The sequence below is a fragment of the Coloeus monedula genome (genome assembly GCF_965178545.1).
Source record: "Coloeus monedula genome assembly, chromosome: 2".
NCBI classification, from domain to species: Eukaryota; Metazoa; Chordata; class Aves; order Passeriformes; family Corvidae; genus Coloeus; species Coloeus monedula.
This window is the reverse complement of record NC_138782.1, coordinates 6,109,671-6,135,551: the sequence shown is the minus strand read 5'-3', so window position 1 is coordinate 6,135,551 and position 25,881 is coordinate 6,109,671. Positions and strand designations below refer to the sequence as shown.

Below are 25,881 nucleotides of genomic sequence, written 5' to 3'. Positions count from 1 at the left end.
GCAGGCTCTGTATGGTTCAGCAGCTGCCTCCCTGGCACTGGGGCAGCAGCAGAGCCATGCGGGATCAGACGGCGTCAGACCGGAGTCCCAGCCCAGATCTGCCAGCGAGCGCCTTCTGTGATGTGCAAATTGTTTCAACCAGTTTCTCTACAGGGTGGAGAAATAAATCTCTATTCCTTTCATTCTAGCACTATGAGATCATGTTAATATTAAAAAGGGGCATGCCCAGCTCTAGAATTAGAGCTTGAGACACTTTTCTTTAAAGATCTGATGCATAAATAAAAAAGAGAATTACTATGCCAGCAAGCAAGGCAGTTATGGAGCTAGAGTACCAATTCCTACTACTGTACTAAAGGATTTAACCTGGACAGAATGGGAGCAAATCACTTAAAGGTGCACTGTCAGCTCTCACAGGAACAGAGTCCCAGCTCTGGACTAATTTAAGTGGATAGTAAAGAAGGTAGGACAGTTGTGGCTAATTTCCTGGACAATTTCCAGGTTACATCTGAAATGCCTTGCGACACTCCATCATTTCCACAACTTTCAGGATTTCTCAGCATAAGACAACACCAAATAAACAAAAAGTCCCCACCTGAAAATGTCACCTTATTGCCACTGTGGAAAGGACAAGGTCACACACTACCAGGTTCAATTTTAATTATCTGGGGAAAACATGTGGACAGAAGGAGTTGTGTGAGTTGATGAAAGAATTTGCTGTTCCTTAACCAGCTTGCTTTACCTTGGAAGCACTGCTTCCCTCAGTGCTGCCCCAGCTGTCAGAATAAGCACTTCCAGCTCCCTGAGGTTCAGCTGCTGAGCGCTTTGATATCCCTCTGATGAAAGGCTCTGTGCGTGGCCGTTCCCCTCAGCCCACATCTTCTCCTTCACTTGGGTTACTGGAAGTGAGTTAATGTTTATTAAAGGAGAAAAAGCACAACGCAAAGAAGTGAGGAGTCCCTTTTATTAAAGCTAATTTCTGAGGCCAACCTGCACTTCCCATTGCTGGCAAAGAGGCTCAGTGCTATTGCCTCTGTTTGCTGCAGCTGTTTGAATAGGGAACAAAACCTTTCCCTGGGTACTGATAAAGCCAAGGAGATAACTATTCATAGCATGCAATCTGGGAGAGCCTATATTTCACATCTTTCTTATTCCAATTGCAAACACAAAAATATTTCCTTTTTTTTTTCTTTAGAAAGAAACCATTTTCCAGTCAAAGCCAATGAGATGATGATACAAAATGCCAATTAAAACAGCCAATGCAATCCACATGCTGAGCAGTGAGAGGGAAGGAAGTTCACGCTGACCAAATAAATGTCTTTGGAAGCTACTTAACACCTTACTTGGGCAAAACTTTCTGTAGGAAAGGAAGTTTGGGTGCCTACCTGGCAGGTACCACCAGAACCAGCACAAAGCTTAGTACCCACAAGATCTTGGGTATGATACTTAAAACTTTCCTACCGACAAACACTGGGCAAGGGAGAATTCACATGAGCTGCTTCCTCTTTATAAATGATTATGTAAAAGGCTGGCCTAGCTTTTGATATATGTTTAACCATAAAAGTCCACTAACAAATATTTTTAACTGCTTTGATGTAAAGAATAATGGCAATGATCATCTGCATGCAGCAGAAAGTGTTTCACTAGGAAAGGACTGTTCATTATCAGCAAGCAGCACAGACCAAATGAACCAGATGATTCATTAAAAATAATAACCCATCAAAGCTGGCTGGTTTAGGATACAAAAACGAACCAAAGGCATTGTTTCTGTGCTCCAGTGGCTGTTTCAGAAGAGAACAGAGGCTTAAATATTCATTACTTTTACAGAAAGGTATGCTAATACTGTGCAGAAGCAATTTGGTAATAGAAAGCCAAGACTTGCAAACTGCTGATTTTACTCCAGTTCAGTTTCCAGTTCCTTTTTTCCCCCTAAACCTGACTTAGGAAATCAGGTTTGTGGTTCAAGAGCATGTCAGACCACACCTCTGACAGCCCTCTGGGTGCAGGTGGATGGCTGATAAAGAAAAATGCTAAGTGTGAGGTGACCCTGGGCTAGAAGTAGAGAGAGGAGAGAGACACGGACACAGCCTGGGTGTCCCAGCAACCCCAAAGCACCACCAGGTTTGCAAAAGGGAAGCTGGTATAGAAGTCCTGCCGCACAGACAAAAGAAAGCCGTTTTGAGCTGCAACACCATCTAAAATCCAGAAAGGACCATGAATTCAAAGCTTTTTCCCTGAATAGTTGCATTTCTGAGAGGATCCAGGACACAACTTTTCATAGTAATGAAGCTCAAAAATACACAGCTCCAAAGAGCCTAGAACTTACCAAGGACAGAAGGAATGATGCCACTGTGAACTTGTGAGAAAGTCCACCGGCCTTTGTTCTGACTCTCCAGGCTCTAACACCCTCAATCACCCTACATCTCTCACTGTTGCAGGATCACTGCTTTGAAAGCGAGATGTTCGCAGGCATCAGAGAGGAGATGAAAACAGCATTTTAAGTAACCTAACACAACATCCTAAAGGAAAAATCAAGTGTTCTTAGCTACACAAACAATGGTTTAATCTACCCAAGCCCCCTATAAATGTATGACATTAATTTGAAAGGGTGCAGGCAGGTATGTTTTTCAGTTAAGATTAAAACTAAAATGTAATTATAAGGTTAAAATATACATATATATGTATATAGAATAACAGTATGGGATGATAAAAACCGTATGTGGTTGCCTTCTGGTTTCTGACACTTGAGTTATCTATGTTAAGACTTTAATATAAATTATCAAATTATTCCAACTACTCTCATTTTTCTGATAAATACTCAATTAAATATCCCTTTATCTCTTTCAAGTCCATCAAAAAGGGGTTTTTCACTCCCTTCCCGGCCCAGTATCTCCAGCACATAAAAAAGACAACAGTGAACATACCTCAGGCACTTCTTCCTCCAAACCAGGTTCTTTGCAGCCTTGGTTTTGCTGGTACTGGGAAAGACCTTTTAGCAGAACCTGGAGCTGGGTAAGGATTAGCAACCTGACTGCAAAGCACTGAGAAACATCACCCAAATAGCAGAAAAAAAAAAAGAGAACATGTCTTCCAGACAACTGCAGAATCTCTTTCATTTGCAGCAAGAGCAGAAATTATTTCCAGCAGGAGGAAGCTGTACAATCAGCAGTGTCTTGGTGTCAGCTGCAAACTCTCATCAGGACCTGGGTTACACCACCAACTCTAATGCTCCTGGATGTGAATCATCTCCTTAACCTCAATGAGGATATCCACAGTCATAAGTAAATGTCACTGAGATTTTTCTAAATTACTTCACATAAAATCATAGACCACAGAATATGCTGAGTTGGAAGGGACTCACAAGGATCATCAAAGTCCAGCTCCTGGCCCTGCACAGGACACCCCAACAATCCCACCCTGCACGTGGGAACATTGTTCAAATGCTTCTTGAGCTCTGCCAGGCTTGGGTGTAGTGACCACTTCCCTGAGGAGCCTGTTCCAGTGCCCAAGCACCCTCTGGGTGAAAAACCTATTCCTGATACCCAACCTAAACCCTCCCTGCCACAACTTCAGGCCATTCCCACAGTCCTGTCACTGGCCCCCAGGGAGAAGAGATCAGTGCCTGCCCCTCCTGTTCCACTCACAAGGAAGTTGTAGCTGCAGTGAGGTCTCCCCTCAGTCTCCTCTTTTCCAGGCTGGATAGACCCAGTGCCCTCAGCCGCTCCTCGTACAGCTTCCCCTCAAAGCCCTTCACCATCCTCATGGACTCCCCTCTGGATATTCTCTAACACCTTTATATCTTTTTTATATTGCAGTGCCCAAAACTGTCCCCAGCACCTGAGGAGGGGCTGGCCCAGGTCAGAGCAGAGCAGAACAATCCCCTCCTGTGCCTGGCTGGCAATACTGTGCCTGGTGCATCTCAAGGACATGGCTGGCCCTCCTGGCTGCCAGGGCACTGCTGACTCAGTGTCTGTGCTCACACTGATCTTAAGAATGATGAAAGAAAATGGCTTATAAATTTATTTTACACATCTAGAAAAGATAAGCATTAAATAAAAAAGGTATGTTTCTTTAGCTCATGATAATTTAAATTTAAAAAGCAGTATGAACAAGCACTATGAAATTAAAAATTATCTTAAAATAAGAATTAACTTGGGTATCACTAACACATAACACCAGTGTGTTGCCCTTGCACACAAGCAAGGCCTGATTTTGAAACATGTATGCATGAAGATGTGTACACATTTCTATATGAACTTCACCCAAGAGCAATGTCTGCACATCCAGGTGGAAATATATAAATCTAAATATATAAAAACAATCTTCATTTTTCCCCAAAATGAAATGCATGATGACTTGTATCCACAACATGGGCTAGAAAGAAATGTTCATATCAAAACTACACAAGCAGAAACTATAGTTATTTTGAAACTTCTCTGAAAAAGTGGGCCTCAAATCATCAGCTATTAATCCCGGTTCAAGATTTATTTTAAATAACCTCAATTTGCTTTATTGTTGTAAAGATCAAGTGAGTAACCACAAACTTTCTAATATAGAGAAAGGGTTAATTTTTACTAAAATAAACTACACGTTCAGAAACAAGCAAGATACCAAATAACTGCAGCTGCTAACAGATCACACAAGGGGTTTTACCTTTTGCTGTCACCAGCTGATAGGACTTTTTAATAGCAGTGAATATGCATAAATCTAAAATTTTGCTTAGTAAATATTATTTTATAAGAGGTATTTCTTTCTATAAATGACGCTGATTTGTGCAATAATAATGTCTAATTCCTAAAGACTTAACGTTCTCTAATTTTGATTTTGTATTTATATTATTTTCCATCATTTTGAATCGCTATCTACTATTTGCTTATGCAGAAACTTGGCTGACCACCTGTGCCATCAAGTAATATTTCAGATTGTGACTTTTTAAGCCTTCGCAGTTTTAACTTCCTGAGACCATTTTCCACTTCTTTTTTTCTTTTTTGGGAAAGCTTCTCTGAAGACACAGGGTGCAGTTCTAGACACGATGTTGGCACTGCAGGCGACTCTTCAGTGGCTGTGCTTGGCTCATTTTGGCTTGTCTGCACTCCACTGCTGATTGCCAACAGAGACCAGGAGGGGTTTTTTCTCAAAGTCAATGATTTCTTGTCAGCCACAGTCTTTGTCATGTCTTGCTTTGAAAACAGCCTGGAATTAAGGGGTGCCTTCTCCTCCAGGAATGGACCCAAACAATTATCATCACATTTACTAATTTCTGTATTGATAGAAGTTAAAGGAGTCCCTTCGGAGGACACTTTTGTGAAACGCTCCAACTCTTCCTCTGAACCACAGGTCTTTAGCTGAGCCTGTGTTTTGGTCACTCTCTGACTTTGTTTTGGAGCCGGCAGCGCTGACTCAGAGCTGCGAGGAGGGTTCTCGAGTAGAAGACTCGTCTCCAACCACTCCAGAGAGTGAGGTTTTTGCTGGCTGCGAACATCATCTGGCTGTCTCTGATTAACACAATTTCTCTGCTCTAATGCAGGAAGCTCCAAGGTGCTCTCAGCTGTGTTTGTGCAGTCTTTCAGCAGGCCTGGACTCCTACGTTTGACATCAGACCAAGCACTGAGGGAAGTCTGACAGTCGTTCTTTCTGTTCTCTGTCTCCGAGTCCCCCAAGCCAAGATACACTTTCTTGGAGTCCTTGCTGATTTGAGGTTTGCTTGCACTACTTCTCCTTGGTTTTGTCCTCCTCACACTGCAATAAAAAGGAATTTTGTTTTTTAAAGAAAAAAGAACCTTTACTGCCTCCACCTACCGTTTTTCCAACTCTGAAACACCACTTGGGCCACCCTCTTTCTGAACATGGAAAAAATCCCTGCATATCATCTTGACAAGCAGCAATGTTTGTCTAGTGTGGATACTATCAAGCGTTATCCATCTGATTTTCCACTGCACTAGGGGAGAACCCTATTTATTAATGACTAAGTCATGAAGGAGTGAGTTCACACTCTTTTCCAAGAGGCAGAACTGGATTCATTACAGATGTTAAAGGTCAACAGAGCAGAAGTATATTGAATTCCTTTCTGAACCGGCTAGATAAAATAGCATTTCCTAAGTGCCTAAATGATTGCAAACCATTCCCATATATCCATCCACATGCATAATGCATATCTACAGGACAGAGGGGGCAGGTGGGGAGAGGCAGCAAGTGCGCCTCTGTGTGAGAGTTCCTAATCTCTATTTTAGAATGTTCCTCTGGAATTTTTCCCAGGACATTTCAAAGCATTACTTTAAAGTTAACCACCACTCATCTAGTATCAAGCCCATTCATCTGGCAAGGACTTAGGTAATGCAAGTAGATGATATTCTAAAAGGAATTATACAGGAAAATGGGATCACAAGGGAGCTGATGGAGTGTCAGTACATAAACACTCCTCAGCAGTGTGGTACCTATGGATCTGGATTTCACACAGCCCATAAGATGAACATTATGCCCAAGTACTGAAGCTGCATTTTAAGTCCAAACATGTTACTAGAGATGGCCCCAAGCTGAAACCACTTTCTGCTGCCCAGCTGCTGCCGAGTAGCTCCCAGGTCAGTGTATCTAACTCTTCTCAAAGAGGGCTCACCCAAAACAGGTAGAGCTGGCACAGCTCCAAAGCTAATCTAACTTCTAAAGACAACACAGGTAAAAAGAAAAGTTGCCAGGGCTCACAACAAATCCCTGATTTCACAGGTGATTTGGAGCTGCTGGCAGCTCACGCAAGACCGGATGGTGTCCTGGTACCACAAGGAGCAGTAACATGTTCAGTTGATCAGCTCACCCTCCCCATCCATTCCATCACGGACATTCTTTAATTGTGATCAATGATCCAGATGCTCAAAATTAACAAAAAAAAATATTTGTAAAGTGTTTTTCACCCAATTGAAGCATCACATATTTATTTTGGCTGAGAGCTTAATTCAAGGAAAAACAGCCTGTTTTGACTCTGCCTAGTGCTACGTGTGATATCTGTGTGGGTTGTAATAGCTTTCTCTATGCTGTAAAAAACAACAACAATCATTTTATGTGCTTATCCACACCACAGCAGTAATCTTTCAGTAATTTAAAACAATCTTTTGTAAAGTAGTTTATATTATTCAAAATTTTATTACATAAGCTAGATTCTACCAAACCAAATTTTACCAATTATAAATTCAAAAGCTTAGAAAGAACAGTGGCATACATTTTTTTCAGGATGTCTTGCTTTATTTGTTCACTCAGTCTAATCTCAAGCTTCTTGTTCTCAGCAGATTCAGTAAAATATTCAGACGTCCCATTGGAAAGTTCTTCTTTCTGCTCCAGAAAAAAATACAGGTTTAAAACATGGCACATCAAGCTACGATTATTCAACAGAAAGCTTCATTTCTAATACTAAGATTTACAGCTGTTCTTTATTATTTTGATCTGAGCAGTCTAAGAGAAACAATTATTTTTAATCTTTTAATATTTGGGAGTCTAGTCAGTTCCCTCCCCTTGACTCCCAACCAACATATTTTGTATGCTAAAATACACCGCAAACAAACAAGACTGCAATGTAAAGGATGTAGCTTTCCAAACCATCTGAGGAAACTGTTGGCAAATATTTGACATCTTTGTGGCTCAAACTGTGACAAATGCCAGGAATCTCTCTTGCAGACAGGAGCATGCTTGTCAGTTTTTTTTCTAAAGAGACTGACTGGCGCAGTGGTCTATACACTTATTCTCAGAGGAATTCCCATAATTTTCCATACTTACAAAAAAACATACACAGCATTATTTGCTCATTGAACAAGGCAAGGGTTAAAACTTTTAATTCTAACATTTAAACGCTCGCAGCTTGTAGTGGTTGGCTACTACAGGACAACAGGGGAATTCTTTCTGGTCTCAGCTAACAGCAGCACCATCCTTTTATATAATACGAGGTTGGGGCGAGCAGGAGGGAAGGAAAATGCTCTTTTTCATCAAGCTGTGAGCACTTCCTTTCACAAGGAAACAATCTCAATCAGAGAGGGGCCATTTGCTGATTTCACTATTAACTACCACACACTCCAAAAAAGTATTATCTCCGAGGCTATGGAGGAGAGGAAAAAGAAGTGGTGAAGAAGACAAGAGGCTTTGTGCATCTCTTTGTCTTTGACAGCACTTTTCTCCCTCAGCCTCCACGATGCAGCCTCTGACAGGGGCTCCCCAAACACAGAGTGCTGCTTTAGCCCATTCCTTGGTGAAGCAAGGGAACTGGAACCAGGTGATATGGAAGAACTGAGGGACACAGAGGAAGCCAGCAGAGGCACAAGGCCAAAGCCTGTACATGACCCCTGCCTGGAACACCCCTCGGGAACCTGCCACTTAGGGGAGATTAAGCCCTGTCCATTTTTATTTCTGTTTTAAAGGAGAGGGTGGGGGGACCTCCATGCTCTTTCCAGAAGAAATAGCCAGTGAAAACAGCTTCCTGTTTTGCAAGCAGAAGGAGCATAGTCAGGCAAAGAAGCAAAGCCATTTTGGCACTTAAAAAACTACAGCTGTTCTGAGCCTTCCTTTCAGAAACAAGTTACACAAGTGTGCGCACTGAGCGATGCATGAAGCTCTGTCCACTCATGGTGCAACGAGTGTGCTTACAGCAGGCAGAAAACACATGGAGCGTACATGCAATGTGATCCCAACCTCAGAAATCAAGCTTAACTAGTTTAATCTCAGGGATTAATTGCTGCTTCTGTTCTTATTGGAGGTAGATTCCCCTAATTTGACTAAATATATTATCATACTTTGTAAGCTATTAAAGACAGGAATACTATTAAGATACTTGAGCATTCTGCTAATTTTAAGAGAAGGCAGAGACTGTAAAGTCTGTAGAAACTGTTTTGATTTCCAGTAACAGTCACACAATTTGGAGGCTGAAGGATCTTGCACAATCATCCTGCATCAAAGCAGCTGGAGAGCACTCACACTTGGCCAGAGAGCCCATCTGAGTTCCTGCTGGGTGGAACCGGGTAAGGTTAATTCTGTTAATCTTCTTCAGTCCCCAGCACACCGACCAGGACAGGATCAGCAGCCCACTAAGGCAACTCTTGTTGCAATGCGTGGAAAGTAGCCCTTAGTACAAAATCCAGGGGAAGACTGGGGATAAATCCTGTCCACACGTACACCCTACTGCAGATAAGCAATAAACCCCAGTTCTAACTTGCATCCGATTCCGAACCCTGCAGGACTGGGATGGTCCTGCCACGGTGTGAGGAGCAAACCCTGCAGAGAGGCAAGGATGACGAAGTCATGGCACTTGTGAGTTGAGTCAGGCTGGAGTTAATGGCCCCAAGTTGCAGGGCTAACACATTCCCTCACTGCGCTGTCATCAACCCCTTGTTTTGCTTTCAAATAACTTATCACACAAAGCTGTGACAGAAAGGGTTAAGGCATCAAAAAAAGTAAAAATCAAAATGATTTATATGTGAAACACTTCTGAACATGCCCTCTAAGTACAGTAGATTTTCCCCTCGGAACCACACCCTGTAAGTGCTGTATTTTGAGAGCTGAACAATTAACATAAGGCATATGAGTCAGTCTTTGAAAGACTCTGTGGGAACCAGAGAGCCTTTTGCTATTAGGAGTGATGTAAACTCCCTAAGGCTGGAATAAGTCCACAATAGAAGCAAAGAGAGTCATAAATAACAACAATGGGCACTCCATATACTACTAAGACACACAGCCATTATTGGTGATACTTCCTTTATTTTCTTTATTAGACTTAATAATTTTAGTTAATTAAAAAAAAATAAAACACACTGTCTGTTTTGGGAATACTATTTATTTCCTATGGGAACTTCAGGACTTGTTAAAGAAAGAAAAAAAGCTAATCTGCTCTCATCCTGTCTAGTAATCCCAAATTCCTTTTAGGCAGTGAAATAATTAAAGAAAAATATTCCAGGCATAAAAGGGAGGACAGCAGAAGCAGACATCATATAAACAATGACACCATGACAGAGAAAAACGTCAAAGCACCGCCAGACTTGCGACTCGACTCTGAAAGAGCTGCAGGGAGTGGGATTGCTGCTAACAAATTAAAACCACATTTCTTGGCAAATTGTTAAAGACAGACATATTTACATTTGTATAGAGACTGGGTGGGCACAAAAGATTAAAATGCTTCTCTAGCCCTTGAACTGCCAAGTTCTATTAGAAATATGTGCTCTTAAAATCCCAGGGTAAGCTCAGTCCTTTTTGTCACTAAAACTGCAGAGAATGTCCTGCAGAAGTGAAGCTTACAAAGTCTTACCAGCCTACCTGCTCATGACAATGGCCTCCCCAAACCTGATTTTAAGATCCAAAATACTTATCCAAAGAGATGTCTGGGGGAATAAAATCCTCTATCAAAACTTACAGAGAAATACGACTGTTAGGCACTGAACATAATTCCTTTAAGGTTTATCAAATTGATTTTTCTTTTTTTTTTTTGCCATCTTACTCAACTTACTACTCACTCAAGCTGAAAAAGAAACCCTCAAAACTGTAAAAGTGGTCACTGCCATCTCCAGCTCTCTCCCGGACAGCTGAACTCAGCAGTACAGCATTAAATATCTATTAAAGAACTACCCATGGATGGGCACTTGTGAGGAACCCTTACAACTCATTACCCTGAAGCAGAGTGAAAGCTTTGGCCTTTTCAGCATGACAATATGCTCATACAAATACCCATTTTTTTTCCAGTCTAATACTGGGTTGAAAGAAAACTTTCAAAGTGAACACTGCTGCACCCCTTTCCTACCTCTCCAGTGTCATGCTTTCTAGTTGTGTCTTACTCTTCTCAGTGCCACAAGCTTATGTACCAATAAAATAAGACTAAGGGATAATTAAATTTTATGTCTGGTTAACAAAAATAAACCAACCTCATAATAAAAACACACCGTTTTTAAAATGCATTTATCAATGTGGCTCATCAAAAATACTTAATAGAATATATCAACAGGTTCAAGAAATCAATTTTTATATCACAGTGGCAAATGGGAAGGGACTATAAAGATAATAATATAGGCAAAGCTATGAACTAAACTATTATCCCAGGCACACACAATAAAACTAAAATTATTGAAATGATTAAGACAGAAATACTTATTTAGGGGAGCTTTATAGAAGCTTGCAATTGCATGATTTCTCTTAGTGTCATTGTAAGCTGTATCATTAGCTCAACCATCAAAGATAACCTTTAGGTTTCAGAGGTGTCCTAATAGATGACTGACAGATCACAGAGGTCAGACAGGACTCCTTCCAATCTGATAAACAAAAAGGGCTCCTTAAAGCAAGTGAGGAGGCTTGTGAGGGAAGGATAAATCAGATATTACAATCTAACTGATAAAAAAGTGACAGAGACAGGACTTTGGGTCTGGTCTCTTGCCCTCTCCCAACCCACATGAAGGAAAAACTTCCCACAGTTTCAAGATGCAAATTTTTTTGCATTTCCAATGTAGTGATGCATCAGTCCTGGCAGTTCTACTTAGGAACTCCAACCACATCATAAAACACTTGCAGAAGTTTTCCAAGTACAGAAATGGATATTATTCTCAACCTGAAATACAGTTCCTTGATCAGATTTCTGGAATATTGCTCTCTACATTTTAAAGTTGACTGCCCTGCTCTAAAAGTCAGTAAATTCCAGTAAAAACCATTAGGATCATTCCACGTTACATTGGAATACTGGTGTTGCCTTTGAAATAGGTATTTTTAAGGAGTACTGGTGGTTTTCAAAAATACTCCAATTTCAATCCTGAAAAGAATGTCACAGCCAGAGCAAACTGCAACTCTCCAGCAGGAGCAGAACTGTTCAACCCACCCATGACCTAGCACAGAAAGTAAAATCAAACTCCTGGATCAGTACAGTCTTCATTATCTACCACCAAAATTCCTTAGAATTTGACACCATGGATCTTAAGTTTTGCTGGTCAGGAGACCCTATGGTCTGTACTATTTAGTCCAAGCACTGGCCCAGTCTATTACAAGCCCCCGTGATACACATTTCACTTTCTCAAAACACAGCGTGTGAACCCAAGTTTCTCACTCAATACATAAGTCCTGGCAATTACAAACATTCCAAAGGTCCCCCAGGCATCACCAGATTAGCTTAAAGCATATGACTTCTCTGAGGAAAAAGCCTTCTTCCTTTTGAAGTGTTTGGTTCAGATTTTAACTGTATTTCACGTATAGGAGGAAGCCCAAATGGTTCTGAGTGTAAGAAATTCAGAGCTCTCTAGATTTGCATTTCAACACTTGCTAAAGAAGATAAAATAGAAGAATTCCTGCTGTAAATGACATAGAACAAATGAAATGTGATTCTTCCTAAAACCTAAAGCTGCAATGGAGTGTTTTTATAAGTTCAACCTATGTGTAACACAGAGCAAATACTCCCATCACACTTTCTAGAGGCAGAGAAGTGCTCCTGAAACAACCGATTTATTTACATACTGAGCAGCACGTGACACAGGCTGTGTGCATTTGCTTGAAGGCAAGAAGTGCTAAAATTAATGTTAAGTAATTGAGCTATTAATCATTCTGATTTTATACACTGATGCTACAAGACTCAGATTCTATCTTCAGAGAAAGTATCCACTGATAAGAAATGCAGGAGTAGACAACAGCTTTTCAACCAAAATAACTTCTCTCAGTAACACTGAAGAAAAATTTAAAGCATATTAACAGTCAATTTTTACCTTTTTAAAGGAAACCAATGCCTTATAAGCATGCATCTTCAGCCATCAATTCCCATCAATTTTATGTTCTTGACTCCAGTAGTTATGAAAGAGGACATGCATGCAAGACACACATTTCATACTTGAAAGAGATTTTTATAAAATAAAGGAATAGCAATTTTATGTGGTGCTCGACCCCTTTCTCCAACTTACAAACCATGAGCCAATATCTGAGACAGGCCTGGCATGAGGATCCTCTATGTGCCTACCAAATCTCACTGGGCATCAGGGCCAACCAGTGCAGATGCCCATCAGCATCACCCACCAGCAACACTGAAGCGAACTTTGCATTTGCCCTTCCAGACAAAGCATGGGTTATATGACATTAGAGAATACTCCTTAGAGTACATGATGTATACTATGTGATTCAGATGCTCAACACTTTTAATACTTACAGGAAAATAATCTGGAAAAAAATACATCAATTTTATGCTCTTTTGTTCTTTTTATGCAATTACAATACGCAGTAACAACTGGAGGAGATCTTGTAAAGAATAACTAATACTCTTGATCTTGCTGGTTATACAGAAGCAAAAAATGTAAAACAAGAACTGCACAGCTCAGGAAATAATTACTGTGCAACAATTTAATGTTTTAGCTTGGTTTCCAAAACAAACACCAGTACCACCACCCCAAAAGCTCCCAAGATTTCTGAGCTCACACTGGGGATCTGTCCCTCCAAATAATTTCAAATCATTACAAATTGTTCAAAAATCCTGCCATGAACTTTACACCACCATATATTTCAGTTTCCTGTTCAGTCAAGTTATGAACTTCCTATTAGTTCTAAGAGATTTCTGCTGAAGGCTGATTGGTCTTTAAAACAATTTTTTAAAATCCTGTCAAATAGTCTTTGCCCAACAGGAATTTCAAGAATTATTGTGAAAATCTGAAGTAAGTTAAACCTTTTCAAGTCCTAGAGCCATCAAAATCTCACAGATGCACCACAGCTAAATAGAACTTTTAGCTCCCTGACGCTTTAACATGATCTCTGCCAGCCCTCCCCCTGCCCCTCTGCCAGGGGTGCCCATCCTCTCCAAGTCTGCAGAGAGGAAGGAGCAGAGGATCAGCTCAAATCCACATGAAACACCAGCATAAGCTGTGACAGCAAGAGTGAGAGGGGAGAGGAAAATGAGGGAGGTGAAAGGATGATGACAGATGATAATATCTTAAATAACCACAAGGCTTTGACAAATGGGAACTTGTGAATGCTGCTAAGTAGTTAGATTTAAATCAACTGGAGCACTCATATAAGAAGCAACTACCAAAATGAGTAAAAGATTGCTCAATTTGTCCCTACTTTTTGAAGATTGGTTCATATGGAAATCATTTTATGAGCTTAATCATTTATACTGCAACTACAGGACCATCTGTATTTCTGCTCTGCTTCACCTGATTTTGTATAATGAGGTACACTTTTATTGAGGATGTATTCCACTTACTTGTTGGCTTTAAGGCAATAAATAGACTTTTTATTTCATTCCATATATACTCTAATATTCTGTCTGCTTTTCAGATAAATAATGCTACGATGCTACAAAGTTCCTTGCAGCAATATCTTGGCCTTTTTCCAGCAATCCCACAGTTAATTCACTCAGCAGCTTGCATGAGCACTGCAACTGCTCTTTTCACTAAAAATACTGTGCATTTATCAACAGATTATTTTCATTTACAGCCCTAGTGCCCCTCTACCCAGCTCTGGGAGGTTTCTCTGAAATGCTCCAAAGCCTTCTCTAGTCTTGACTAATTGAAATAATTGTGTCAGTTTTCATTTCATCATTTGTTCACTTTTCTGGATAGTTAACGCAGCAGACAGCTGTGAGACTTTTGCCATGCAGAAAATAAATCAGTTTGGAAGCTATAAGAAGAAACTCCGACAAGTTCAGACAAATCTCACTGAGGCAATTCACAGCATCACTGCTCTCAGGTCTCCTCCCTCTCCTTTTGCAGGAGGTTTCTGCCCCACGCAGAGCTGGCAGGAGGGAGCACACACATGCCCCAGCTGCTCCCACCCGCAATTCAGTGCGCTAGCCGAAAATCCAGGGAAGTTTGGTGTGCATGAATCTGCAGGACTGTGATACACAGCAAGATGAGATGCAGGCACACAGCCCTTTTGGCAACGCTGCTGCAGGAGTGGTAATCTCCAAGGAGAAGAGGCAGACAGCTGGAACAAAAGGGAATATTGTAAAGCTGCTGTAGCTTTCTTTTTATAACCGAGTCAAAGCCTTCAGGATCATTACTCTGAGATGTAGTTTCTCAGGGACAGCAACCTAATGATTCAAGCTAATTTAAAGCTAGACCAACAATGAAAGGAAAGTCTCAGCCTTACCCAACACGTGGTCCTGCCAAGGTTCAACACTGAAGGGATCTGGCTGAAAGTGAACCACACAAACGGCAACAAAAAACCAAAACAAAACCACCTCTTGGCTTCAGAGGGATCACTGAATGAGCCCAGCTCCCCACACATGCCAGCACTGACAGGCACTGAAGACAAGAATGCCCAGGGAAGCAAAGGCAGGAGGAGAAGAGAACATGAAGGATGAATGAAAAAAAGTGACAGAAGCTTGAAGTGGTGAAAGTGAAAGCTCACCAAAGCAGTTCTTTGCCTGTTTCACTAATGTGGTATTAGGATAAAGTTCATTAGTCTGCAGTTTCCCCTCTCTACCTTTTTGAAAGAAGTAGTGAACCCTGCTCATATCTACCAACTACAGCGTAATATTTTTATCCTGTTTCCTGTAATGACTGCAAAGAATTCAGCACATTATCTAAAATCCCAGAAAACTAGATTTTATAAAAATTTAAAAAGGATAGTGACATAAAAAAACCAGCAACAAGACAAATATTACAACAAATGTAACATTAAGGTGTTGTGGATGTTACTTCCAAACCCTCTCAGCCGCTACCTAAAGGGTGCTTCTGCTCCATTCATCCAAATCCTAGCTGCTTGCTCCTGCAACATTTTTTTTTTACATCACAATTGGCAAGCTTGTGGGTACAGGATGAGTTGGTTCAATGAACTGACATGATGGAAAACTAATCCTCCAATGAAAAACAGAAACTTCACAAATAAATAATTTTCTGCTAGATGAAGTCAATGAGCTAATTCATTCTCAACTGAAGAATCACTTGGTCCATTGTAACCAGAAAGGAAAGGAGTATGTGGCTGGATGTAGAGGGGACGTGGACTGACCTTCTCAGTAGTAGCCCACCAGCAGAGCAGTTTCACTATAATATTTTATACACATATATAGATAAACACACACATGCCAAGTACTTACAGTGTGATTTGTGCAATTCTATTTCACAGCATTTCCTTCTTCCCCTACCCAATCTGATATCACTTAACAATAAGTCTTTAAAGCATTTAGGATAACTAAATTCCACATAAAGTCTTGTACTAATCTTTACAAATTGCTGCTATCTGAAGTTTTCATTCTACATTCCAATAGACACACCATTCCAGCAGCACACACCCCAGTGGGACAAGTCTCCTGTTAATTACAGCTAAGTTTCATGTTTGCATGAAAGAACCAGAAGCCTCTTGCCAGCATAATCAAAACCCAAGCAAACCCTGCCACTAATGCTCTTAAGAGTTCTAAGAATGAGAATTCTCTAATGCTCCTGAAGTATATTACAATGACACAATTTACAAATCGCACATGTATGAAGATGAAATAGTTTTATTTCCCTGCTGGGGATTTAAAAAGCACTGGGCACATCTTTAGCACTTTTCTTCTCTGTGTGCACCTATGAGGGGTTTTTTTATTTGGTTTGGTTTTTAAAGAGCAATATTCTGATGGAAAAAGTTCTTTATTTTTGTACGACAGTCTCTGTAACTTAACAAGGCTCAGTGGAAACCCTGAGACCCTTTTAATCAAGCCAGGATCTCTTACACCCCACTTTCTTTTCTGATTTCAAAGAGTAATTTCAAATTTCCACTTTAATACCATCTTTAGCTTAACTTCCTTCATGCTTTCCCTAGAAGTGCTTCCTCTCATAGATTCTGGTATAAAGCCGATGTGGTTATCAATGAATACTCCATTGTTTGCACATTTTCAAATGCTCATAAGCCTTCCACCCATTTCCATTTCCACTTTTATCTGTTTCTCCAGATAACCCATTTCCAATTTTCCATTTCAGCTCTCTACATAATAATAATCGAGAAAATGTCGTCACTGACAAAGATGACTAATCTCTCCAGAGCTCTTATATATTTCCCTGGGTTTCCTCTTCTGCCATGTTCCCAAAACTGTCTTCTTTTTCAAGATAAAACTATTCAAGATTACAAACATAGTTTGGTAAAACAGGAAACAATAGTTTCATGTTTAAACTTAGCATTAATCAGCCAGCCTATTCTTCCATCTTTTCCTTAAGACTTTCAATTTGCTTATGTAATTCCAATAACTTGCTATATGGTTTCTTTAACAGAGATTTCCCTTCTTCCAAAATGCTTATTACTGCCTGCAGCCTGAGTTTTAAACATAACCACAGACACACCCATTTATAAATACATCATAGAAACTTAAGGGTCGATAGATTTTCTTGTATTTTATTTCATCTCTGCTCCTTAGAGGCACTCTCAAATATTTTATTAGTTTATGCTTAGAGCTAATTTGACAGAGACTGTCTAATCCACTCTAACCTTAGTCTTACATGAGGCATCATTGAAGGATTCGAATTGGTTCTCCCAGTAACTGATGCTGAGGTTTGTGCTTGTGAATATCTCAGAAGCAATCTAATTATACTCTTTCCTAAGGTGCAGGACATGAAAATTTCATTTCATAGCTGGCTACATCCCCTGAAACTCATGGTTTAAGCACAGCCTATTTCAGAGACACACAGAACAGCCTAAAAAGCAGTGAAAAGGCAAAGACTAAAGGGCTGAAGACAGGTGAAGGAAGAGAGTTGTGGTGAGTGGCGGCAACGTGCACCAGGCTGACATAGAACTGGTTCCAAGTCATGGGAAAGGGGAGCACTGAGCCTGATTTGTCTTGACAGAGCTCAGGAATGAAAGCTTGACCCAGACCATAAACCAGCATAAGAACAGTTTAAAAAAAAAATAAATAATCACCAAGTCTTGACTAAGTCAATCACAGTCACAGCAACACAGGAAAGTGACAAAGTCTCCATTAATGTATAGTCAACTGCTTTTGCAAAACACAAATATGCCCTCAAATCCAAGGGTGTGAGCTGATTAAAGGTTTAACAGAACTTGCATCCAACACTGTGGCACTATTCAAACCCAAACAACATACAGAAGAAAATAAAACACAGCCTCATTTCCAGCCCTTGACAGAATCTGCTGAGTGTATCAACAGAAAGGTCTTCTGGGTGGTCTTTTGTAGGGCAGAGTTTAGAATTCCAGCCTACTCACGGCTCAACTGCATGGAGAAAAGCAGACACACACAAAGTGCAGATCCTTTGCCTTTCTTCTGGAGTGCCAAAAACTTGAGAAACTCTCAGTGGCAATCAAACACTCCCCCAGTTTGGCAAAGTACTCAACTGGAGTGTATGACAAATCTGGTACTAACATGCTGTAGGAATACCAGAACAACAAAACAGTCTGGAGTGGACCCTTTAAGAGAGAGAGAATTAAACAGATGCTCCAAAACATTTGCTGAGGGTCTGCTCTCATCTTGCCAAGTTCTTCAAATCAGGGAAGATGCTTAGGGATAACTTTCTCTTACTCTTTCTCCAACACATTACACTGGCCATCCCAGCCAGATCTGTGCACACGCATTACATCTGTAAGCAAAGCAAACTCTCAAGACTTTATTTCTGATTAGGTTATCAGCCTACTAAGAGATATTTTCTTTTTAAATATAAAAGTGTTTTAACTTGCCTTTTAAACAACAAGAAGTTTCCACAGATCAAGATCTAATTTTGAAACAGTAAAGCCAAAGTCCCTAACATCAAATTTTTAAATTTGCCTTCTCCTTCCGACACAGAATCACGTGAAAAACTGAAGAAAACTTCTCAGCTCTCATTTTATGGAAAGATTAAAAATACCAGATGAGGGAATTGGATATTTCATAAGAGTTACTTAAGCAAGAAGAAAAACCCATTATTATTTCTCAGTCAAAATGCAGAGATAGACTTTTCTACTTAAAGCGTTAAGTAGTTTTCAAGACAAAACTGAAGAAGTAATACTTTTCAAAATAGCAAAGTACGTCTAGAGCAGAGAGATAATATTTTCTGAGAGTGCAAAAAACATTTGCTTGATTCTTTGACATTTAAGGGTATGTACCAAACTAGGAATTGAAACAAGAAAATCTGCATTTAGCATTATAAATATGAACACCCTGCCTGGTATTAAAAAAAAAAAAAAAAAAAAAGAGTCGAATGAGTAAAAGAAAGCCCTTTTTTTTAAGGGTCAAATACGCTTTAATACATGTAAGATCAACTCCTAAAATCCACCCAGACCTCAGGGTGTAATTGTGACCCTTGGTGTGAGCCACAGAGCAGCACCTGGGCCCATGTGAGCACTCCTGAGACAATCAGCACTTAACTGCAGCATAAAATTCAGAAGCCTTTGACCCTGATGAAGCCTTCAGGATGAAATATTTAAGGAGAATTGCTTATAGTATTTAACCACACACCAGTGCCTTTTCCTCCATAAATGTTTGGGGATTTTTTTTCCCAGCTGGGCCAGCACTGATCCGCTTGAGTTGCTGCGCAGGACAAGTGCTAAGAAAACATACAAGAAACCCGTGGACATTACAAACAGCTACAAGGACAAAATATAAAGGAAAAAAAAAGGATCCTTAAATCAGGGTGCTAAAATCACACCCAGCTTTCTAAATACGTTTTTTTTTTCCTCCAAGTTTTACAAAGCTCAGAAAATGCTGAGCTTTCAAAATTGCCATTTTTGCCTGCCTTAGGCTCATTTCAGGATGTCCTTTTGAATACTTTGGCCCAACTGTTAATGTGACTTTCTGCTTCCAAGAGGACAGTAACAAATACTTGAATAACTACATCTATATATATAAACATTCATCTCATTGCTATTAAAAAACCCCCAAAATTTATAGAACAGTTTTGTACTTACCAATATACCATTGTCACATGTCCAAGCACTTGGATCAAAGTCAAGTTTACTGACACAAACAATAAATTTCTCTGGAAACACACGGAGCTCTACACAAAAAGAATTGACAAGAAGATTACAAAAATCATAACCACTTTCAAAACCACTCGTAACAACAACATACATACATGTTATTTTAGTAAGCAAAATTATTTATTTTTTTAATTGCACACTAACTCATTTCATGCATCCCTCTAGCTTTTCACCTACTCTCTTCAACATGCCACTGCCTCCTTTTGTTTTGTTTTTATAAAGCATTCCAAAAAATCAATAAGTAGAATAAATTGAGTTCCCAAAAGGACAGTCAGGGCTGCAAATTAGTCCACCTGCACCCCTGGACAGAAAGACCAGACAGAACCAACAGACAAACCACTTAACAAGGATTTCTTTTGTGCTATTCTGGTGATGAGTCTTTTCATCACAAAAGCTGTAAATTAGGTTTGTAGCCCAGAACAACATTCAGTCGGGGCTTGGCATCAAACCTCAGTGTAAGGCCAGGGCAGAGTGCTTCACATTCTGACTACAGAGATTTTTGAAGTCATTAAACAAATTGGTTAACTCCCACTGAATTACACATTTTACTCAAGATCAAATGGTTTGTTATGAGCACAACAAAGTTTCTATTTACAAAGGATTAAAAAATGAAAAGTTCTCAGATTAGAACAGATGAGACAAAGCTTTATTCAGTACCTGGCAATGCTATGGGAAGAACACAGCTGGATAGTTTCTTGTTTTACATTATGGAATTATTTCCAGATCAGTATCTTCATATTTTCAGCCCTGCTTTTTTGTTGTTGTTTTTTTTTGTTTTGTTTTTATAAAAAGATAGTTAATAATTTTTAAAGTTAGTTATATTTCAGAACGAAGCCACAACACTATTTTTGTGGGACAAGAAAGAGACAAGGCTTGCAGGAAAAAACCTATGAGGTTGATCTCATAGATGTTTTATTGTAGAATTGAAGCGTAGGACAAGTTGCTTCCAGGAACATGTTTTTATTGTTACATTTTATAACAATCTCATCTGCTGGCTAGCAAAATGCAGGTGTCTTTAGGTATTCACTGATGCTTCACAACAGTTCAAATTTAATAGACAGCAAATAATGTTGAGATAGCAATGCAGACACTGCTATTCTAGTCTAACAAGTAGACTACTTTGATGAAATATTTAAAGTCAACACTGATATCTTCAGCCAATATGGACTTAGAAAACAACCAGTTAGCATTTGAAGACAGATTTAAACATTTATGAATATCATGAATTCCTATAAAAACAAGAAATTATTTTAAAATATCTATTCAAGTATTCAGTATTTTTAAGGATTTTGCTCTTTTTTTAATGCCAAAAGGTCAGCGCAAAGGGCAGTGATCATTATAGCTCCTTTGCATTGCTGTTGCCAGGACAGGATTGATATCACTTCCTTCCAGAGCATCTTGGCTTGAGAAAACATGAAGAGAAGACCTGGTCCCAATGACATCACCTACGTCAAGATTTTATAGCTGTGAGGTGAATGAAAGCCTTTCCTGCATACACTTGTACTGTATGTTGATGTCACAAGACACTCGAGCAATAATGAAGTGATTCATGCTGCAACCTCTGCTTGATTCACCCTGCAGAGACTCAGGAAAATGCTGAGTCTTGTCATACTTACAGATTTTGGTGTGGCTTAGATGATAACCCTGGGGGCAAGGCATACACAAATTTAAAATTAAGTTTAAAAAAAAAATCCATCTTATCTCAAGAAACACTTCTCCTTTTTTGTCGTTTTTGGGGGTTTTGTGGGTTTTGTTGTTGTTGTTGGGGTTTTTTTTTTGTTTTCAGGGAACCTTCTTTGAAAAAAGCCCAAGTTCTGAAAGAAATTTTGATTAAGTAGACCAAAATTTGACAAAATCTTAGTTATGTTCCCTTTCCTCCTCTTGTAAGTAACTCTGTAAGAAACTGATTTCTTACCACGATAACGTTTCCCTAGAGCACAACGGAGATTAACCCATCTCTTCATAAAGTAGGCAGTAATGTGCAAACTGTTGGCTGCAACATAAAACAAAGGGATAATATTAAGTATAAGGGTTTCTTGGGCATTCTGGTCTCAGTGTTGCACATCTGCTAAGACAGGATTGAGAGAAAGTAGCAGCAGCTCAACACTACAAAGGAAAACGTAACTTCAATGGAATATTTTCCAAAAGAAACTGCTGAATTCTCATACTGAAGTCTCAAGAAATTAAAGTCTGAAACGGGACAAAAATCTACACAAATTAATAACCACTAAGTTCTGGAATCCAACCACAGAAATTAAATTAATTGATCAGAGGTGCCGTTTGCTTAATAGCGTGGTGTCGTGGTCACTAGGGCTACTCACAGGGTTTTCATACATATTCTACAAGAACACTACAGATGTCCATTATCTTAACTATTTTCTAGAGGAAGGGGACAGACGGGGTAGGAAAATAAAAGATAACTACAAAGAAAACCAACCATGAGAGGGCTTAATTACCTACAATTCCATTGAATGAAGTGAGAAATGCCCACATTTGAACTCCTCAGTATGTTCAACAGCCAGAGCTGGCCTGGCTGACTAAGCAGGTACCTGCAACCTCCAGAGGCTTTTTCAGTTTCTATTTCCAAGAATGACAGAAATCCTTGTGCACCAGAAGCATAAGAAAAGGGCAGAAAGGATTATATTATGACTGAGAGAGTATTAGACCAAGGAAATCAGCTTTTACTTTTGTTCTACTTAAATTCCCAAATGACCCTGGTAAATCAGTTAGCACTTCATTCATGAAGGTATTTAGCAATTGACTCCCACAGAAAGTGTAAAAAAACCTGACATCTGTGACTCATCCCCCCAGTCTCCCTGTGCACCTCACTGAAATGAAAGTGTGTAAGAAGGTTGGGTGTTATTTCCCCTAACTTGGATGGGGTTTGCAAGACTTAAATTATTGATGCTTTTAAGACAGTCAGCTACCCTAGGTGCAGTTAGCACAGGTAAGTTAGAGTATTAAGTGCTCCTGTTGTTTTTATAATCTAACCATTTAAAAAGGAAAGCTTGCTTGTTGCAGTCTCAACCCCTACTGAGCAAGTGTCAAGGCATGCCTTATTTTCAAGTATAAATGCACATCCTCTCCTGTGGGGTCCACCACTCTCCTATTTCTACAAGATCTTCTGGAGCTCACCATCGAGCACTGTTGAGCCTCAGCTCTCATTAAGAACTACAGTTATCAATCATAACCAATCCCTTTGAAATTTATCAGCCATCTTTTTCCCTTCCCCTCAGGAAGATACCCAAAATTTGACTTCCTTTTAGAGATCGAGTCAAGATGTGACAAGTTGAACCATCCCTTAAAAATGATGAGCGCTAGAGAAAAATTTGGATGTAATCCACCAGCTTTATTAACTGTTTACTTAAAAGAACAATTAAGGAAAATTACTTTTAGCTATTTCCAGTTTGGCATCTACAATTCTTTATCACTGCTAGTAGGCTTAGTCCAATCAAAGAATTTGCCCTGTATATAAATAAGTTATTAGTGTGATAACAACATCCTCCACTGTGACCTTGGAAAGCTGAAAAAGTAGCATTCCTAAAAGTACAACTTGGAAAACAAAACTTCAGACAGTAAATATTGGAAGTTTTTCTTTCTACCTTCATCTGTTGGTGATATTCCACGTTTTGGGTTTTTTTTGAAAGGAATCTAAAATGAAAATGCGCGAATCTTTGTGTTTCACAGGAAAAGCAGGATACTTCGTTCCTGAAATTCTTTTATAAATCAGTGGCATCCATATCTGTTTGTTTTTCTTGCTATCCTGGTATTCTCTGAGATCTTAAGTGTTTAATTGCATGTGATTGACTGAACAAAGTTTCAAATTCTCCTTAGAAACCCTTGATTCAGCCAGCTACTGTTCTGTGGAAGAGAACACCTGCCTCAGATCTGACAAAAGAAATAATTATGTAAGAGATCGAGACACCTCTACAAACTATTTTTGCAGCACCAGCTTAAGTCTGAAAGTCTTATAAAGCCTTCACAGAGAATTGCACCTGAGCTAATAAGCTTAGCCCAGAGGGACTAACACCAGAAAATCATTTTTGTTTCCATTATTATTTACTACTTTGCTGAAAAGGCCTTAACAGATATTTGCTGTTACTTGTTGCTAACCCTCTAATATGAGAAAATATTAAGATGCACTGCATTTAAGATACCTGCATTTTTAAAGTGTCACACAGCTACACTCATCAAATGCTTTGAAACCCTCTTGTACAGGACATATGATCTACTCTGTAGTCAGTTTTAAAGTTGTCAAAGTTACTGTAGAACTATAAAAAATGGTGATAGCCTCTTTCAGCTTCCTTCTGGGGAAATATATTTTCCAATAAACTATTCCGCTTCATGAAAAAAAGAAACTTAAAAATAAGACCCACAAGAAAACCTTCTTATCCAAGAACCCCATGCGACTTGCAGCTTTTTAAACTTTCTACACAGTTACTCAGCATGAGTTTAAATTTGTTCATGATCTCATGGAAGAACAGATCAACTGATATGTACCAAATGCTCCATCCCTAACTCCTTCTGAGCACAACACAGAGGTACTACAGAGAACCTCAAGATACAGACAATTTTGCTTCCAGTAATGTAGAAAATTCACACATCCTGGGCTCTGCAAACCCAGTTGATCCCATCTTCAATTTCCTCTTCACCATGCAATACAGACAAAGCTCCATTTGTGGATTACCAGTACACAGGCAGAAATAAAATTGTGTTTAGTGACTTGAAGTTTTGTTTTTCTTGTTTCAAAACTGGGCACTTAAATCATCAGATTCAGGGTCCAAAAACAAACAAGAAAAACAAAACCAAACAAACAAACCAACCCCAAGGAAATAAACAGACCCTGGAACCCAAAAGGAGACTGCATAAAAGTGGTTCTAGAAAAGCCACAGCTCAGTTTCAGCTGAAATAGGCACCAGTGAGCACTGCCTTTTAAGGGAACAGTAATTTGCCCTGCTTGTTGTATTTCAGAGTCCCACGACACCGAGAGGAAGTATTAGACACCAACTCTCCTGTAAGACTATCCAGCAACACTTGTTTTCCAAAGGAGACACAGCCAAGCTGACTTGAGCTTCCAGAAGGCTGCCAAGAGGCGGCTGTGGTGCAGCGTGGAGCAGTGGGAAGCCGTCTCCCACGGCTATTATGGACCATTGAGTTGGGAGCCTGGGAAAATGCCTCTGAGCTGCTGAGTTATCTGGAGCAGCCTGGCAGGTGTTCACTCCCCAGCACGATCTGGCACCTGCCCGGCTCCCTACTTCACTCCAGACTTGTCCAAAGCCACAGCACAAGCCTAAGGCTGACTGCCCCAAAAACATTTCCATATCTGACAGGCACCTATTTCTCATCACACAATATTTTTATATCATACCATTTTCCCTCCCAGATTAGACACTTCACGTTTCTGAAAGGTTATTGTGGATTAGGACTGACTCTACTTTTGAAAAGTAACAACAAAGTAAATCATTGCAACACACATTAAAAATATAAGAGGATAAATTCCTAATGTTACAATGTGAAAGTAAATACACAGGTGCATTGAACTTTCTGAAACACTAAACTGTACATTAAAATAAAAAAAATCTACACTTAGCTCATGCTAGATTAATTTTTCCACACAGATTAGGCTATACCAATAATGATGTTTACAGTATATAGAGCTTTCATCTTCAAAGTGCTCCACAGACTTATTATTACACTGCTTTTTAGCACTCATATTTCTCCACTTAAAATTATTCACCATGGAATCAAAAGTCCTGATCATTTGTAAACAACACAAAAAAAAGGAACATTTTATTCTGAACCTACCGTTAATTGTGCAGTTTTCCTTCCCAAAACAAATACCATGTGCTGCAGAGTAGGCTGCCATTTCTAATTTAGAAGAGATTCAAATAAAATATTGGCATTTAAGTTTAAAGCCAAGTCTAAGATAGGGACAGCAGATGCAAGTCATCATATACAAAAAGCTGCTGAAAATTCCAAAGCCTTTTCTGGAATCCACTTGATATTTTTTAAACAAGACGCATCTTC

At 39.6% G+C, this 25,881-nt stretch overlaps 1 protein-coding gene across 3 annotated transcripts in view; it reads right to left on the bottom strand.

Moving 5' to 3' along the window:
- Positions 1–4,501: 4,501 nt before the first annotated feature.
- SLX4IP (SLX4 interacting protein) overlaps positions 4,502–25,881 on the bottom strand; it is a 71,692-nt gene continuing 50,312 nt past the window's right edge. For 2 of the 3 annotated variants that reach the window (XM_082303371.1, XM_082303373.1), the window contains 4 exons: positions 21,770–21,847; positions 19,783–19,871; positions 7,208–7,320; positions 4,502–5,736 (listed from right to left, as the gene is read on the bottom strand). In XM_082303371.1, the coding sequence (XP_082159497.1) occupies positions 4,863–5,736; positions 7,208–7,320; positions 19,783–19,871; positions 21,770–21,847 (1,154 nt within the window). In that variant the 3' untranslated portion in view covers positions 4,502–4,862. The remainder of the gene's footprint in view (positions 5,737–7,207; positions 7,321–19,782; positions 19,872–21,769; positions 21,848–25,881) is intronic. The other variant, XM_082303372.1, reaches the window with a different exon arrangement.